This window comes from Trichomycterus rosablanca, chromosome 4 (assembly GCF_030014385.1).
Source record: "Trichomycterus rosablanca isolate fTriRos1 chromosome 4, fTriRos1.hap1, whole genome shotgun sequence".
NCBI lineage: Eukaryota > Metazoa > Chordata > Actinopteri > Siluriformes > Trichomycteridae > Trichomycterus > Trichomycterus rosablanca.
The window spans coordinates 43012473-43031724 of record NC_085991.1 but is presented as its reverse complement, the minus strand read 5'-3'; the positions used below and the strand labels follow the sequence as shown (position 1 = coordinate 43031724).

The window sequence follows — 19252 nt, the reverse complement described above, 5'->3', positions numbered from 1 at the left end:
CAAGAAACTACATACACTTCACATCTTGAGAGGCTCTCTGCGCTACAGTATTGTACAATGACTTTAACATTAGGGGAGCGGGTTGTGCAGTGGATGTTCCGCACTGTTACCGGGTTTATCACTGCGCTGTTTGTGCTATTCTCAACCCGGTACAAATCAGCTACAGTACCGAAGATAACTGAACCACTGCTTCTTATTTCGGCTGTACAGCTAGCTAAGAAAATCCGCCAAAGACAGGTCAGTCCATTTATTCACATTGCTCACTATAAATCCACACACAGCATGAAATAAACGCGTTACCGTAGCTCCCGTGTTTACGCAGGTGACCGTTGCATTCTGGGAGTCGTAGTCTTTACAGTTGTTCTGCAGACACCTGTTGTTTTAGGGAAGTGGACCAGAATGACCAGCTGTGCTCAGTGGTTAAGGTACTGGACTTGTAAACAGAAGGTTGCCGGTTCAAGCCCCGCCACCACCAAGTTTCCACTGTTGGGTCCCTGAGCAAGGCCCTTAACCCTTAATTGCTCATTGTGTTCTGCTCACTGTGTAAGTCACTTTGGATAAAAGCGTCTGCTAAATGCTGAAAATGTAAATGTAAATATACTTATGTTATACATAATGCAACTTATAATGAATTTGATAGTGTAGTTTCATTGTGGCGTTTAACTTTGACCTACTTACTCCCAAATGACTACAGCTGGTAACTCTTTTGTCTATGTAAGACTAATACTCTCTAATACTCTCTAATACTCTCTAATACTCTCTAATACTCTCTAATACTCTTATTATTGAATACATAGAGCAATGGTCTCCTGCAAAGCTTGAAAACACTGTCATCTTATGCATTTAAATTTTCAGCATTTAGTAGTCGGCCAGTGATAGCTCAGTGGTTAAGGTACTGGACTAATAAACAGAAGGTTGCCGGTTCAAGCCCTGCCGCCACCACCAAGTTGCCACTGTTGGGTCCCTAAGCAAGGCCCTTAACCCTCAGTTGCTCATTGTGTAAGTCGCTTTGGATAAAAGCGTCTGCTAAATGCTGAAAATGTAAATGTAGTAGACGCCTTTATCCAAAGTGACTTACATTATAGTTACAGTATACAATCTGAGCAATTTAGGGTTAAGGGCCTTGCTCAAGGGCCCAACAGCAGCCACCTGGCAGTGGTGGGGCTTGAACGAGTGACCTTCTGATTACTAGTCCAGTACCTTAACCACTAGGCTACAGCTTGCCCTATTATGCTGAGAGGAAATTTGTCTGGATGATAAGATGTAACTCAAAATCCAAACAGTATGTAAATTTAGTGGTACTTTACTATTTGTTTAGATGTTGCTGTGCAAGCAGGGGGCCCATGCATCTCCGTTTTGTTCTGTGATCAAAAAACTTAAGTCTTTAAGGTGCAAATTTTGCAGCATGGGCTTTTTTCGGCACAGCAGCTTTTAAACCAATGACAAAAACTTGCTTGACTGTAGACAGTGTTACCCATGTTTCAGGAGCCTTATTTCCTGTTTTTGGTGATTTATGATATTCTAGGGCAGATGGAATGCCTATGTTTGTCATATATACACATGTATATTACAATAGAATGCTTTTTTTGCATATCCCAGCTTCTTTGGAAGCGCTAGGGCAACCATTCTACAGTGTCCCTGGAGCCAAGAGGGTTAAGGGCATTGCTCAAGGGTCCAACAGGTCATAATAATACCATTTGTTCTCATATTTATCATCCTGAAGTTTATGAGAATTTATAATAAGATTTTACTGTTTGTACTTGACTATTTGCTTGTTTAAGTGTGTATTTAAACCCTGTGGGTCAATTTGACCTTTACCATTATTGCAAAGGGTTAAACTATCTCTATTTACGTAATTTAGTTTGAATTTTTTAGTCACGTTCCTTATATACGTAATGTAAAAGACAATGTCAGTTTGTTTGTTTATTTGGAATTTAACGTCATATTTTACACTTTTGGTTGCATTCATGGCAGGAACGGTAGTTACTCATTCCACAAGGTTCATCAGTTCACAAGGTTATATCAAACACAGTCATTGGAAATTTTATGTCTCCAATTCACCTCACTTGCATGTCTTCGAACTGTGGGAGGAAACCCACGCAGACACGGGGAGAACATGCAAACTCCACACAGAAAGGACCCGGACCGCTCCACCTGGGGATCGAACCCAGAACCTTCTTGCTGTGAGAGGACAGTGCTACCCACTTAGCCACCGTGCCGCCCAGAGGCATGGCATGTTGTCCCAGTGTCTTCATGAGTTACTTCTGGGTACTTCAGTTTACTCCCACCTTTCAAAACATGCCAACAGTTGAAATGGCTCTTTTAAATTACCCCTAGGTTTAAGGGTAATCTATATTATAATGATTACATCTCAGAAATATAACACATTTAAAACAATCAAAAGAAAATTACTATTAAAATAAGTAAATAGCATTTGATCAAATTATGTTATTACATTATGGTCTTATTATTTTGTGGAAAGAGGTGTTTAATTGCCTCACTGTTTCACAACCTGACAGTCATTTTATTCTCTTTTATACTCATTATTCTTGTTATGTTATTTTACAAGTACATGTTAAAGTTAGCTCACATGCTTCTGTTTATCCTGAATACAGGTGTCCAGTGTGCAGGTGGTACAGGCCTATATAGACAGGATCCAGGAGGTAAACCCACTTATCAATGCTGTGGTTAAAGACAGGTGAGTTTGCTATAATTAGGTTTTACAGACTCAGTTCTATACACAGCATGGGTCTGTACTTACTGTTAACATACCAACAAATGCTTTTGCACATTGTTATTCGTTTTGTCTATTGCAAGGTGGATCTGCTAGAGTTAGAATTTACTCACATTTGCATTGGGACATTATTTACATTCATTTACATAATGTCCCCTGCAAGACTCTAGAGCCACATATACTTTAAGCCTCTGTGTAGGTCTTATTAAACAGCCTTCAAACAAACAACAAATCTATAATACACTTTTTTCCTCACATACCTCAGATATAATTCTTCTCTCAAACATGTTTGATATTTACTTCTTAGGTTTTACAGGGTCAGAATCTTACATACAGCAACAATTACAACTGTTGTAAAGAACACATCTACCACGACAGTGTTGATATTTTAATAATCTTGATTAATAGCTTAATCTTAATATTCTAATAATGTCTGCAACAGCTTTTTTTTATTGCACCAAAAGCAATAAAACCTTTTAGCTCTTTTTACCCAAATCAGCCACTTTTTATAGACATAAACAAGCTACTGGAACATCTCTGGTTAGATCTTTGACAACTCATATTGGCAGAGTTCGAAGAACTTTAATGACATTTTCATCAACCACTTTATCCTGGTCAGTGTCGCAGTGTGTATCCTATTCTATTGGGGAAACACTGGGCAGAAGACAGTAATTTAGTTTGTTGCAGTGCAGTCTATTACGTCTGTGTGTAGAGGCCTGACCGGCTGACAGCACAGCTGGAGATTCGAACCTTGGATGCCAGCGGTAGTGGGCTAGAGTAATATAGCCCTTTAATTTAACCTCATTACTGCTGAAACAGTAACTCCTGCTTTCTAGTAGGCACCTGCACAAGTAGGAAAGTCACACATAAAGCATGGTGCGACTCTCCAGACTCTCTGTGAGAATCCACTGCTGGCTGGTGTAAAGAAGACAACGGTGACTTCACACGTGTTTCAACACTGCTATAATTTTTACATATATGTATGAAAAATGTTTACAATTTTTTAAAAAAATATAAATTAAAAATCAAAAACTTAAATCTTTTATTTACGAAGGTAATTCACCTTTTTATTTAATACCTTATAGAATCCACTTTTGGAAAAATTACAGCTGCTGAAACATCTGTACAAGCTTTGCACACATGGATTTTAGGCAGTTTATTCCAATATTCACGGAATCTTTTTAAACTACAACTCTCCACAAATGTTTGATGGGGTTGAAGTATGGGGTACTCAAATACATTCTGAGACCTGACACAAAGCCACTCCAGTGTTGCTTTGGCTGTAGGGTTCTGATCATCGTATTAAAAGGTGGAAAGGTGAACCTGTGGGACAATGGAAGCTTAGCCTCGGAAGGCTGCTGGATCAAGCCCCACCACAGATTTGTTGCCACTGTTGGGCTGTTGCACAAACCCCACGCCCCTCAATGGCTTGCATTGTATTTGGTCACAATTGTAAGTCGCTTTGGATGAAAACGTCTGCTAAATTTCATACATTTTTGGCTAAGATTATGTATGCTTTGGTGGAGGTTTAACCACACATAGTGCTAAAGGTTTGTCCTTTTGTCTCATAAATCATAATGCCACACTACCTACATGGTGTTCAGCAAATTCCAAGTGGACGTGTTATACAACTGTGACCTTACCTGTGTTTCAACACTGCCATAAATTGTGCATATGTGTTAACATTTGACCTTAACTGTAGATAATGATAAACTTTAAGGATAAATGAAGCAGCTTCTGCTTTTTGTTTACCTCTATGACATAGCTAGCTCTCATCCTGTCTCTGTCTTAGATTTTCTGCAGCTCTGTCAGAAGCAGCTCAGGTGGACAGGCTGATTGAGGAAGAAAAGGGGAACGAGGATGCACTTGCAGAACGACTCCCTCTGCTTGGCGTTCCTTTATCTGTGAAAGAGTCATTTTACTTACAGGGTAAACACAATATACAACAACCACAAATACCTCCTATATTTACCTTTCACACAATATTGTGTATTGTTTCCATTGTAACAACCACTCAGGCTCATTGTAAAAATATAAAGACTGTTTGATTTAAGAGTTGTAACAGACAAGATGAAACACCTGCTAAGTGTAAAGATCCAGATCTGTAAATTATTAACTTTAAGAATTTCCACATTAGAACGACTGGGGTACAAGCGCTCATATAAAATCAATATAAAAAAACTAAAATGATTTTAACTGACAAAGGTACAAAAAAGATTCCCAGTGTGTTCTCTGATTAACTTGCTCAATGTGTATTTTGTAAACATACTTTAGAAGTTGAAATTTTTTTGCTCAAATAACCATGGACTTCCTGGAAAAAAGATGTCACCCTGATAGCAGGGTACATCACTCTAAAATCCCACTATACACTCACTGTCCATTTTATCAGCTCCACTTACCATATAGAAGCACTTTGTAGTTCTACAATTACTAACTGTAGTCCATCTGTTTCTCTACATACTTTTAAAGTCTGCTTTCACCCTGTTCTTCAATGGTCAGGACTCTTACAGGACCACCACAGAGTAGGTATTATTTGGGTGGAGGATCAGCACTGCAGTGACACTGACATGGTGGTGGTGTGTTAGTGTGTGTTGTGCTGGTATGAGTGGATCAGACACAGCAGCGCTGCTGGAGTTTTTAAATACTGTGTCCACTCACTGTCCACTCTATTAGACACTCCCACCTAGTTGGTCCACCTTGATGTAAAGTCAGAGACGATCGCTCATCTATTGCTGCTGTTTGAGTTGGTCATCTTCTAGACCTTCATCAGTGGTCACAGGACGCTGCCCATGGGGTGCTGTTGGCTGGATATTTTTGATTGGAGGACTATTCTCAATCCATCAGTGACAGTAAGGTGTTTAAAAACTCCATCAGCGCTGCTGTGTCTTATCCACTCATACCAGCACAAGACACACTAACACACCACCACCATGTCAGTGTCACTGCAGTGCTGAGAATGATCCAACACCTAAATAATACCTGCTCTGTGGGGGGTCCTGACCATTGAAGAACAGGGTGAAAGGGGGCTAACAAAGCATGCAGAAAAAAATGATGGACTACAGTCAGTAATTGTAGAACTACAAGGTGCTTCTATATGGTAAGTGAAGCTGATAAAATGGACAGTGAGTGTAGAAACAAGGAGGAGGTTTTAATATTATGGCTGATCAGTGTATGCCTCTATATTAAATCACTTCACACATCTGCAAGTCACTCATGCCATGCACCACCGTACCATGTCAGATGTTGTTTTTTGCACCTTTTGCTTATAATAGTATTGATGGTCCTTTGTCTTTGCTCCACCCCCCCACCCAAAAAAACAACTAAAAGCTAAAAGAAGGACTCATCTGACCACAGCACACGTTTCCACTGTTTTTGGGCCATCTGAGATGAATCTGGGCTCTGATAACTTGGCTGTGTTTCTGTATAGAATTGATTTATGGCTTCGTCTTTGTGTAATGGAGTTTCAGGTTGTGTTACTTGATGCAGCGGTTGACTGTATTGAGTGACAACAGTTGTCCGAAGTAATCCTCAGCCAATGTGACACTCATGAGCCATGCTACATTTATCACAGTACCATGTTTTTTATGTCATGTTGTCCAAAAGCTTGAAAGTCATGCACATTCAACAGTGGTTTCTGGCCATGCCCTACATAGACTTATATTTCTTAACATGCAATGTCATATATATGGCAGATGGTGAAAAACCTGAATTATTGCAATATTGCACTGTCACTGTTTGGTACTTTTTTTTGATAATAAACTATATGCTGTAAATGAGGTAGCTTAAGATCAGACTAAATGTTGGGCTATTCTTATAGTATTCTGTACCTATGCTTTTTTCTGTCTCCTGCAGGAATGCCTTGTTCCACTGGTGTAATCTCTCGAGCTCAGTTTCTTGCGAGTACAGACGCCCCGACAGTGGCACTTCTGAAGAGAGCTGGAGCTATTCCCATAGGAGTTACCAACACCAGCGAGCTCTGCATGTGGCTCGAGTCCAGCAATCATCTATATGGCATCACCAACAACCCCTATGACACAAGCAGGATCTGTGGAGGAAGCTCAGGTAGATTTAATGCATTCATTATTAAGTTTAGGTGTTTGAGCCACACCCATTGCCAACAGGTGTAACAGTTATATAAATGTATGATTTCAACTTTGTGGCAGCGGTCTGAGGGCAGGCCTTTACCTGTTGCATCATGACTGCTAAGTCATAATGTCTTGACAGGTTTGGTGAGGATAAATCTGCACAGAGCCCTGAGCTTAACTCCACCGCGCACCTTTGAAATTAAAGTTTTCAGACCGCTTGACTTGTTTGCATTTTATCGTGTTGTTCACTTGCACACTTTGTGTTGTGGATTTGAATTTGAATGAATAGAACTTTCATTTTTACCCATGTTAAAAAAGTTTTTTGAATACCTTTTATTCACAAAGGTATTTGGCCCTTTTATTTAATACCATGTAGAAGCCACTTTTGCAGAACTTACAGCTGCAAGACTTTGATACATCTGTACAAGCTTTGCACACTTGGATCTTAGGCAGTGTATTCCAATGTTCATGGAAATCCTACAACTGCCATCTTCGGGTCTCTCCACAAATATTTGATGGGGTTGAAGTCTGGGCTATTCAAATACATTTGGAGGACCACAAAGCCACTCGTGTTGCTTTGGCTGTATGCTTCTGATCATCGTATTTAAAAGGTGGAAAGGTGAACCTGTGGGACAGTGGAAGCTCAGTGGTTAGGGTAGAAGCCTAGCCTTGAAAGGTTGCTGGTTCAAGCCCCACCACAACCATGCTATCACTGTTGGTCCTCTAAGCAAGGCCCTTACCTTGCAGTTGCTTGCAAATTTCATACATTTTTACCACACATAGTGCTTGCCGTTTTGCCCAAAAAGCTAAACAAACGTCCTTTGTCTCATAAAATCATAATACCAGAGTCTTTTACATGGTGTTCAGCAAATTCCAAGTGGGTGTGTAATATGCCTTTTACCTAACAGTGACTCCTTCATCTTTCCATTCTGCTATAAATGTCTGATTTATGAAGTGCTACTCTGAAAAAACCACAAAAGTCCTGTGGAGAGATGGGAGAACCTAGTGAACCGAAAACCATCTCTGCACTAGACATTTGTACCTCTTTTTTATTTTCCATTTAATTATGTGGCCAAGCTTTTTCTATTTCTAAATCATTGTGGCCACTGTAGTCCTGGAAGCATTGAAAGCCTTAAATATTGTTTTATATCCTTGTCCTGATCTATGCCTCGTGCTTTGCTACAATGTGATCGATCCACTCCTCCAGTTCCAGTTCCTTGGAATTCATGGCTTGGTTTTTGTTTTGACAATGCAGGAAATTGTGGGCCATTAAAGACCCAGGTGGGTGCCTTTTAGAAAACGTCAAATTCAAATTGCAACAGGTGGAATCCAATGAAATTCTAGACACATCTCAAAAGCAGTTATAGCAAACTGTATGCACCTGACCACAAAACAATGAAGACTGTACTTTTGGCCATATAGTGCATGTTGTAGGTATTTCTAAAAATGTACATATACTGTTCATAGCACTGTAGTCTACAAGACAGAGATTTTTTTTTTTTTAATTTTTTCCCCTTTTTTCTCCCCCTTTAGCGCATCCAATTGTTCAGTTTGCATCGTGCTTCCTCTCTGTCTATGCCGAACCCGGCCCTGACCGAGGAGATCGAAGCTAACCCATATCCCCTCCGAAACATGAGCAGCAGCCAGATGCATCTTTGCCACCCACACATTGATGAGTTTGGCGCCACCTAGCGTTGCATGAGGAGAAACACACCCTAAGGGCACTCTTCCTCATCTCTTGTGCAGGCGCCTCTAATCAGCCGGCAGAGGTCGTAATCGCATTCTGACAGAGAGAGACCCACATCCGGTTCTTTGTCCCGCCCCCCAACTGAGCAACCGGCCAATCGTTGCCCATACAGCCACTCGGCTTCGAACAGAGGCAGAGCTGGATTCGATACCACGTACTCAGAATCCAGCCCTGGTTGCAGCGTGTCTTTTTACCGCTGCACCACCTGAGCGGCCAACACAGAGATTCTTGAGTAAATGATTATTATAATAAGGCAATATCCTGTGTGATCATATTTTTGTCCCTGCTTTTCGTTGTAGGTGGTGAGGGCAGTATTCTGGGCAGTGGAGCCTCTGTGATTGGGATTGGCTCAGATATCGGAGGGAGTATCCGAATTCCCTGCTTCTTTAATGGCATATTTGGACACAAAGGGACTCCAGGTGTGTGTTACGTGTTTCTGTGCTATCCAGTACATATTTACTTTCTGCTCATATGAAATGAGTGGTGTGTGTTGTATTAACCCCCCATATGCTTGATCTAGAAGTTTCACAAAAACTGTATGTGTGTGTTGCAGGTATTGTCTCTAATGAGAGGCAGCACCCACCCTACTCTGGCCGTCATGAGGAATACGTGAGTACAGGCCCAATGTGTCGCTATGCTGAAGACCTGATCCCAATGCTGAATATCATGGCTGGAGCCAACGCACACAAGTACACACCCACACACTGAACTTATTGGCACCCCTGGCAAAGATGGATAGAAAAAGCAATGAAAAGATTGTCAATTTTTGGCAAGGTTAGGACATTTTGTAAAATGCAGTATAAACAAAACTGACATGCTACTGTGATAAATATAATTACATGGGTTCAGGATTACTTTGGAAAACCATTGTCACTGAACACAGCCTACCGACTGTGAATGAGCTGATTAGCCAGAAATCTACGCTGATCAGCCATAACATTAAAACCACCTCCTTGTTTCTACACTCACTGTCCATTTTATCATCTCCACTTACCACATAGAAGCACTTTGTAGTTCTACAATTACTGACTGTAGTCCATCTGTTTCTCTGCATGCTTTGTTAGCCCCCTTTCATGCTGTTCATGTCAGAGCCCCCTTAGGACCACCACAGAGCAGGTATTATTTGGGTGGTGGATCATTTCAGCACTGCAGTGACACTGACATGGTGGTGGTGTGTTAGTGTGTGTTGTGCTGGTATGAGTGGATCAGACACAGCAGCGCTGCTGGAGTTTTTAAACACCTCACTGTCACTGCTGGACTGAGAATAGTCCACCAACCAAAAATATCCAGCCAACAGTGCCCCGTGGGCAGCGTCATGTGACCACTGATGAAGGTCTAGAAGATCAATTCAAACAGCAGCAATAGATGAGCGATCGTCTCTGACTACGTCTACAAGGTGGACCAACTAGGTATTTAAAAACTGCATCAGCGCTGCTGTGTCTGACCCACTCATACCAGCACAACACACACTAACACACCACCACCATGTCAGTGTCACTGCTGTGCTGAGAATCATCCACCCCCCAAATAACACCTACCCTGTGGTGGTCCTGTGGGGGTCCTGACCATTGAAGAACAGGGTGAAAGCAGGCTAAAAACTATGTAGAGAAACAGATGGACTACAGTCAGTAATTGTAGAACTACAAAGTGCTTCTATGTGGTAAGTGGAGCTGATAAAATGGACAGTGAGTGTAGAAACAAGGAGGTGGTTTTAATGTTATGGCTGATTGGTGTATACAGGCTGTTGCTGTCCTCTGAGGTGGACCTGAAGAAGCTGCGTTACTTTACAATAGAAGATGATGGTGGATCTCTCCTCACATCGCCTGTAGACAGTCAGCTAGTCAAGGCACAGAGGAAGGTGAGAAAGTATTTATATTATATGTACTATATGTAGTATTTATATTGTTTACATGAAAGCTTTTATTCTGTGTGCTTTGCGGTTTTTATTGTTTGTAGGTGGTTCAGCAACTGGAGGCCGATTTGGGAGTCAAAGTTAAGGAAATAAGTTTCTCTCAGCTCAGGTACTCCTACCAGATCTGGCTCTCAGGCATGGCTCTACCAGACAGAGAGGGCAAGGTTTGTTTCTTAATTATTTAGGATTATTTTATCAGCAAGACATTAAAAAAAACGAAACACATTTATGAACCGGTTTAACATGCATACAAATGCATTATAAAAAGTGTTTTAGTTTCTCCAGGTAATAGGACATTTCTTTGAGAAATGTTTGATTGTTAGGTTCATAAAAAACATTGTAGAACAGTCATTGCAATCTAAAAGGACTTGTCTCGTGTATATATAACTTATTGTCTAATGCCTGTATCTCTTCACTACCTCACTTAAAGAGTCTGTGGGAAGGGGACCTTGGAATAGATATAAATGACGATATTTGGAAAACCATATGGCGGGACCTATATCCTAAACTAGGCTCATTACCAACCCATGAAATTAACTATAAATGTATTTATAAGATGTACCTCACTCCAATTCGCCTTCAAAAGAGCTCCGCTGACTATTCTGGTCTCTGCTTCAAATGTAAACAGGAAAAGGGGACATATTTACACTGTTTTGGTCATGTGACAAGATGCTTTCTTTTTGGAAGGGGGTGCATTGTGAACTTGAGAAAATACTGAAGGTCCAATTAACCTTTTCTCCTGCTTTTTTTCTGCTGAACTATGATACAGACTCTGTGCTTGACTGTAAAACAAGACATTTATTTTTCATTTTAGTATCTCTTGCTAAGAAATGTATTTTGCACTTATGGTCAACTCCTCAAGTTCCATCTGTTAGTTTCTGGCTAAATCAGGTTACAACAGTGCTTCCATTGGAGAAACTGACATATAACTTGCATCAGAAAACGCATAGATTCTGGCAGATATGGCAGCTGTTGATGTCCTATCTTGAATGGTCTTAAACTGCTAAACTAATTCATCCGTTCATTATTTAGTAGGTTGGTTTTGTGTTTCTTGTTTTTGCTGTGTCATGTATATTGGTAATTATTAGCCTGTATGTCCAAAGATAACTGAACTTGTGAACCTGACTTTATGTGCAAATAAAATAAAAAAATAAAAAAATAAAAAAAACATTGTAGAATTTGACTGTAGTTTTAACATAAATACAGCAGGTGGCCATGTTTACCCCCCAGCAAAGATATTAGCTTTTTATGTGGGAAGCCCATTTTTTTTTTTTTTCTTTTCTTTTCTTTTTTTTGCATTTTATCCCCAATTTTCCTCGAAGTCGAGTCATATCCAATTACCAGATTGCATTACGCTTTCTCTGTACTGATATTGACGTCCTCTCCTGCACTCCTGCATTCTTGCATTTTCTCCCCTTTTTCTCCCTTTTTAGCGCGTCCAATTGCCCGATTGCATCATGCTTCCTCTCCACCAATGCCGATCCCTGCTTTGATTGAGGAGAACGAAGCTAACCCACGCCCCCTCTGACATGTGGGCAGCATGCCGTATGCATCTTATCACCTACACTTTGACGAGTGCAGTGCAGCTCAGCGTTGTGTACGGAGAGACAGACCCTGACAGCACTCTTTTCTTATCTCTGTGCAGGTGCCACCAATCAGCCAGCAGAGGTCGGAATTGCACCAGTCATGAGAGAGAGAGACCCCATTCGGCTTAGTCCCACCCATCTGAACAACAGGCCAATCGTTGTTCATGTGGCTGCTCAGCCTCAGCCGACAGGCAGAGCTGAGATTCGATACGATGTATTCGAGATCCCAGCTCTGGTTCCAGCGTGTGTTTTTACCACTGCGCCACCTGAGCGGCTCGAACCCCTTCTTTACCGCCTCTATCCGCTAACCAGGGTCCTTGCACAGCGTTTGAAGACCCCACCCACTTAGTCCTGTCATTTCCCCTAGCAGACATGGTGGCCAATTTGTGTCTGCTGCAGGCATTGCCAATTGTGCCTGCTAGATGGCGCCCAGCCGACCTGTAGCAGAGCCAAGATTCTAACCGAGGAGTTCAGAATCTCGGCGCTGGTGTGCTAGCACAGTGGTCCCCAACCACTGGGCCGCACAGAAACAATAAATAATTGGAGATTGCTACAAGAGCAATTACATTTTTAAAACTTTTCGAGTGTTATTGTCCCCAATCAACACTGGGTGGGAGCAGTGTCTCGTTGCAGCGAAAAAAGCTCAGGATTCACACTGATTTTCCATTCTATAGTTATCCTATTTTAAACCCCCTCTGTTCCCGCCGGTCCGTGAAATTATATCTTTTATGAATCCGATCCATGGTGCAAAAAAGGTTGGGGACCACTGTGCTAGCAGAATATCCCGCTGTGCCACCTGGGCGCCTGCTCTGTGTTTTTATTCACTTTTGTTTAATAGATATTTCCACCATATTTGAGGTAGTAGGAACAATATACACTAGTTTACTTTTACACTATAACCTGTATATTATAATTATTGTTATTATTATTATTATACTTGCAATTATTCAAAGTAGATTTGACAAAGCCACCTGTGATAATTGTTTATTTGAAATAACTCCTTGTGTCTGTGTGTATTGTAGCCTCCACATGCTTTTTCAGACCTGATGGCAGATGGGGGCCCGAGGGTGTGGCCGATGTGGGAGCTCATCAAATGCATTTTTGGGAAATCTGATCACACACTGCCTGCCATTGGTAATACACAAACACAAATTCCATCAAATCAAATCAGTAGTATTTGCATTTTATCAGACAAACCATCACAGCCGAGCACATACAGAATCTTCACAGTATTCAAATTTTCTGTCGATTCATGCTGATAATGTTTGCATTTGTATTGTATACTAGTCGTGTGCTACAGAGACTAGCTCATTCTGATTTGACAGTTCTTCACTTACTTCAAATGTAGTAGTTTAGCTTAAACACATGTGCTTTAAAAGGCGCCTGAGTGGCTTCTGTATATTAGGCTAGCACACTACCGCTAGGATCCAGGATCTAGGTTTGAATCCCCAGTGGCTGGTCAGGAATTTACATAAAACAGGATTGCCCATGTTGAAGGGGTAGGATGGCCGAGGTGCTGCAGTGGATTGGCGCCCAGTTATTCTAGGAAACCAAACCCAATGCAGCCCTGACCAGGATAAATTAAATTATTATTGTTGATAGAGATTGGCTGGCACAGCAGTAAGGTATGCTAGATTCGAGGATCGAATCTCAGCAGTACAGTCAGCTGGTTGGGCGTCTGCACAGACATGATTGGCCAGTGTTAGAGGGGGTGAGGGGGATAGCCATAATAGCATAGACACTGGAAGGTGCACTTGTGTGCTATCAGTGCTGGTCCCAAGCCCGGAAAAAAATAGGAGGGTTGCCATAATAGCATAGGGGAAAAGGGGGATAGCCATAATAGCATAGACACTGGAAGGTGCACTTGTGTGCTATCAGTGCTGGTCCCAAGCCCGGAAAAAAATAGGAGGGTTGCCATAATAGCATAGGGGAATAGGGGGATAGCCATAATAGCATAGACACTGGGTGCACTTGTAAGTGTGCTATCACTGCTGGTCCCAAGCCTGGAAAAAATAGGGGGGTTGTGTCAGGAAGATCTTCCAGTGTAAAAAAAAAAACAATAACTGTGCTGACCCTTAAATGTGGAAGCAGCCGAAAAAGAACTATTTTAATTATTGTTGATGAAAGGTTTTGCCATTTCTATGTAATTAGGGGTAAAAGGAGCTGCTATTTATTGATGCTCAGAATTAAACAGATGTGTAAAGGACTGCCTTTAAGCCATGTAATAAATCTACCACTATATACGGACTGGTCCAGGTTTGGCTTTAGTTGAGAAGAGTACACCATCACAGTTCTTCCTGGAGCAGAAGGAGGCACTGCAGCAAGACTTAGACAAGGTGCTAGGGACTGACGGTGTGCTGTTGTACCCCTCTCATCCTCACCTCGCCCCGAAACACCACCAAACAGTAATTACCCCATTCAACTTCTCTTACACAGGTAAGTGCACATGTAATTAGTACTAATCATAATGACGGGTGTTTTAGCTAATGTTATCAGCTCAGTGTGCGTTGTAGCTGAATGGGAGTTAGTGTTTAATTATGGCAGTTATTGAAAGAAAGACTGAAAATGTGGAGCTTTTTTAACATATAATTTATGTTATATTTTAATTGACTAAAATTTTGTTTAGTGGTAGTCCGTTTTAGTAGATTTTATGGAACAGAGGTAATTATATATAGTATATTATATATAGTACAGTGGACCCTTGACTTATGAATTTAATTGGTTCCAAAGGGCTGTTCTTAAGTCAAAATGTTCGTAATAAACAACAATACACAGTAGTACTGTACTGTACATTAAACACACACCACATTTCAGTACAGTACGTGTGCTGTACCATACACCATAATACATTTCCTTCTTTTTTATAAAATGTATCTACCAGAAACAACAATAACTCTCATATTTCTCTATTATTTCCTTCTTTATTTTAACAGTATTGTATTTTGTAATTGCATGAAAGAAAGACTACTTTACTGGGCCGAGTTCCTTCTTCTCTCTCACTCACTGTCCCCTCTGTCTGATACACAGTGACATCTACTGGCAGGAGTAATTATACAACACAACAAATAGTGATTTTTTCATTTTCTCACCACTGCACTTCCTCTGCACCTTCTTTGGGGACATTTTGCATATTGAATTTTACAAAATATAAAGAAAACACCGGAAAAACACTGTCCGCTGTCCGAATGTTCGCTTACTGTATATATAAAGAGAGAGACGGTTGGAGTCAACTTGTTCGTGACGTCACAAGTTGAAAAAGATAGTTTGTAACTCAAGGGTCTACTGTATTTGGTTTTTTGCCATGTAATTATCCACAGATTAAACTTTGCTAGGTGCAAAACAAATGCATTTCTAAGAATCTGTAAACTAAAAATCCTTCTAAATAGTTTTATTTTTATATTATGGCAAATAATATGCATAACAATAAGTATAGTGGCTCAAGAGTAAGAGTCGATTACACTAGGCAAACACCGTTGAGATCTAAGTTTGAATCTACAGTGCTATCAGTCTGCTGGGCTTCAACAGGGATCTACACTATGTCTGAGGGGGAAGTGGGGGTGGCCGAAGCCCTGCGATGGATTGGCATCTTGTCCAGGGTATTCCTGCCCTATGCCCAGTGTATGCCGTTGGAACACCCACTGCCCCTGACCATGACGAAGTTGTTGATTAAAAAACATAGTACAGTAGACCCTTGAGTTACGAACGGTTTACCATATGAACATTTCGGGTTACAAACGATCTTTTTCAACTTAACGTACGAACAAATTTCGGATTACGAACTGAAATTCGCGAAACACGTGACGTCACGAACAAGTTGACTCCAACCGGCGCTCTCTCTCTCTCTCTCTCTCTCTCTCTCTCTCTCTCTCTATCTCTCTATATATATATATATATAGAGAGAGAGAGAGAGAGAGAGAGAGAGATATATATATATATATATATATATATATATATATACACTACCGCTCAAAAGTTTGGGATCACTGTGAAATTTTCTTGTTTTCAATGAAAACACACATGAGATTAGGAAATATAGCTAATAAACAGGACATGCAGACATTGTCTGAGTAAAAAAAAATTATTTTGATGGAAATGATGACCGTGTACTTCAAATTTAGCCTTTATCAACAAAAGCCACCTTTTGCAGCAATTACAGCCTGGCAGACCTTAGGCATTCTAGCTGTCAATTTTCGAGGTAATCTGATGTGATTTCACCCCATACTTCCTGGTGCATCTCCCATGACATGGATTGGCTTGATGCAGTCTTCCTCCGTACCATACAGTCCAGCTGCTCCCACAACAGCTCAATAGGGTTCAGATCCGGAGACTGTGCTGGCCACTCCATTACAGTCAAAATTCTGGCTGACTTCTTATTTCTTAAATATTGCTGACACATTTTGGAGGTGTGTTTGGGGTAATGATCCTGTTGTAGGATGAAATTGGCCCCAATCAAGTGCTGTCCACAGGGTATGGCATGGCGTTGCAATGTCTTGTGGTAGCCTTCCTTCTTCAAAATCCCATTCACTCTATATAAATCTCCTATTTTACCACCTTCAAAGCATCCCCAGACCATCACGCTGCCTCCACCATGCTTGACAGCTGGCATTAAGCATTGGTCTTGCATCTTTTCATTGTTCCTGCGCCTCACAAATGTTATTCTGTTTGATCCAAAGACCTCAAACTTGGACTCATCTGTCCACAACACCTTCTTCCAATTTTCCAGTGTCCAATGTCTTTTCTCTTTGGCCCATCGCAGTCTTTTCTTTTTATTGGCCAGTGTAAGGTATGGCTTTTTCTTGCCAATTCTGCCATGAAGTCCAGCATCCTGAAGTCACCTCTTCACCGTTGATGCTGACACTGGTGTTTGACGGGCTCCATTTAGTGCAGCTGTCAGTTGACAACCTGTGAGGCGTCTTTGTCTCAAACTGCACAGTCTAAGATATTTATCTTCTTGTACAGTTGTGCATCGGGGCCTCCCACTCTTTTTTCTGTCCTTATTAGGGCCAGTTTGTGCTACTCTCTGAAGGGAGTAGTTAACAGCATGGTAAGATATTTTAAGTTTCTTTGCAATATCTCGCATTGAGTAGCCTTCCATTCTTAACACAACAATAGACTGACGAGTCTCTAAAGAAAATTGTCATTTTGAGCCAGTAAGCAAGCCAACAACTGCTGATGCTTCAGATACTAAACTAACCTAGAATGTTGTGCTCCCTTTTATGCTCCCTTATTAGTATAACGTTTTTCAGCTGTGCAACAAAATTAAAAAAGGGTTTCCTAACAATCAATTAGCCTAATAACATTCTTAACTTGGATTGGCAGCCAAACCAGGAGATTGAGGCAGAGGACTAAGAATGGCTGATAATAGGACTATATGCAAAATAGGCCTCTATACAAAAATAGGCTTTAATGCAAACATTTTCATTCTTCAAAAATCATCTGATACATTTAAAATAATTGTGTAATGGACTAAATTGTTTGTGAATTGCATGAAAATGTGTTTTTCTTTGGAAAAGAGGGAAATTTGCAAGTGATCCCAAACTTTTGAGCGGTAGTGTATATATATATACAGTGAGCAAACATTCGGACAGTGGACAGTGTTTTTTTGGTGTTGTCTTTATATTTTGTAAAATTCAATATTAAAATGGCCCCAAATAAGGTGCAGAGGAAGTGCAGTGGTGAGAAAAATCACTATTTGATGTGTTGTATAATTACTCCTACCAGTAGCTGTCACTGTGTATCAGACAGAGGGGACAGTGAGTGAGAGAGATGAAGGAAATCGCTGAGTAAAGTATTCTTTCTTTCAGAAAGTGTGCAATTACACCTATAAAATACAACACTATTAAAATAAAGAAGGAAATAATAGAGAAATATGAGAGTTATTGTTGTTTCTGGTAGATACATTTTATATAAAAAGAAGGAAATTTATTATGGTGTATGGTACGGCACATGTACTGTACTGAAATGTGTTTTTTTTATGTACAGTACTACTACTGTGTATTGTTGTTTATTATTGTTTATTACAGTATAATCTATTCTATAATTTAAGATTAATGGAAAATTTACTTGTATTTATAACAAAAAAGACCATTTAAGACATTAGAAAGGTTAGGTAAGGGGGGGTTTGGGAGGTCTGGCACTGATTAATTCTATTTACATTATTTCTTATGGGAAAAATAGCTTTAACTAACGAACATTTTGACTGAAGAACAGCCCTTCAGAACCAATTAAATTCGTAAGTCAAGGGTCCACTGTACTTTTTTCACTGTTTAAATCTTTACGAATTTTTCACTTGTTCCCCTCTATAAACATGAGGATTTATGAATATTTGCAGGTATAACATTTTCCCAATGTCCTCCTACCATCCCATAATAGCAGGTCAGCTTGCTTACTTATGTCACTAACATAGCTTACATTAGCTGGCAAGCAAGTCCCTCATTAGGCCAAATGATGAACTAATAGTATGGCACCACTTTACATTTATGGCATTTAGCAGATGCTTTCATTAAAAGTGATTTACAATTGTGAGCATGGGCTTGAACCAGAGACCTTCCAATTACTAATCCAATATCTTAACTGCTGAGCTGTTACTGCCCACTTAATGGCAGGAATTTATTTTTGCGCAGACCCACGTGACAAAACAAAACTTACAGCAAGTTCCAGCTTTTACTCATCATCACAGCAACAGGTCGAACTTGAAACATGCATTGCCTAAAGAAAAAGCAGAGTGCATAATTCATCTATTTAGGGTGATGGGTAGAGTGTTGCTATGGCATCCCTAGCAGTTTTGCTTTGGCTTATCAGTGTATATACAGAGATCAGAAAGACTATAAAATACAATTAGAAAAGAAACTAAAAACAGTCTGTGGTTTCCTACAGGGATTTTTAACATGCTGGGCCTGCCTGTTACCCAGTGTCCTTTGGGGCTGAGTAAAGAAGGTTTGCCACTGGGTGTGCAGGTGGTTGGGGGAAAGCTGCAGGATCGTCTGACCCTTGCTGTGGCTCTATATCTGGAGAAAGCTTTTGGAGGCTGGAGAGACCCAGGCGCTACCTGAGTAACTGGAGCACGTTTTCTATCAATTCCATATTCTGAATAAACTATTACTGTATTAAAAAGCCCAATTATATAAAGCAAAGTATTATACAAAATGTACTTTTTTTTTTTTTAAATAAAATAAGAGGTTTTGTTGC

The 19252-nt window shown here is 40.5% G+C and overlaps 1 protein-coding gene across 1 annotated transcript; it reads left to right on the top strand.

Annotated features, from left to right (window-relative positions):
• faah2b (fatty acid amide hydrolase 2b) lies at window positions 1-19252 on the top strand. Its single transcript, XM_062993356.1, has 11 exons — window positions 1-237; window positions 2616-2698; window positions 4527-4663; window positions 6587-6796; window positions 8866-8985; window positions 9120-9255; window positions 10307-10424; window positions 10523-10642; window positions 13087-13198; window positions 14321-14500; window positions 18941-19252. Exons 1-11 carry the CDS (start codon window positions 58-60, stop codon window positions 19114-19116), a joined length of 1572 nt encoding a protein of 523 aa, XP_062849426.1. The 5' UTR covers window positions 1-57; the 3' UTR covers window positions 19117-19252.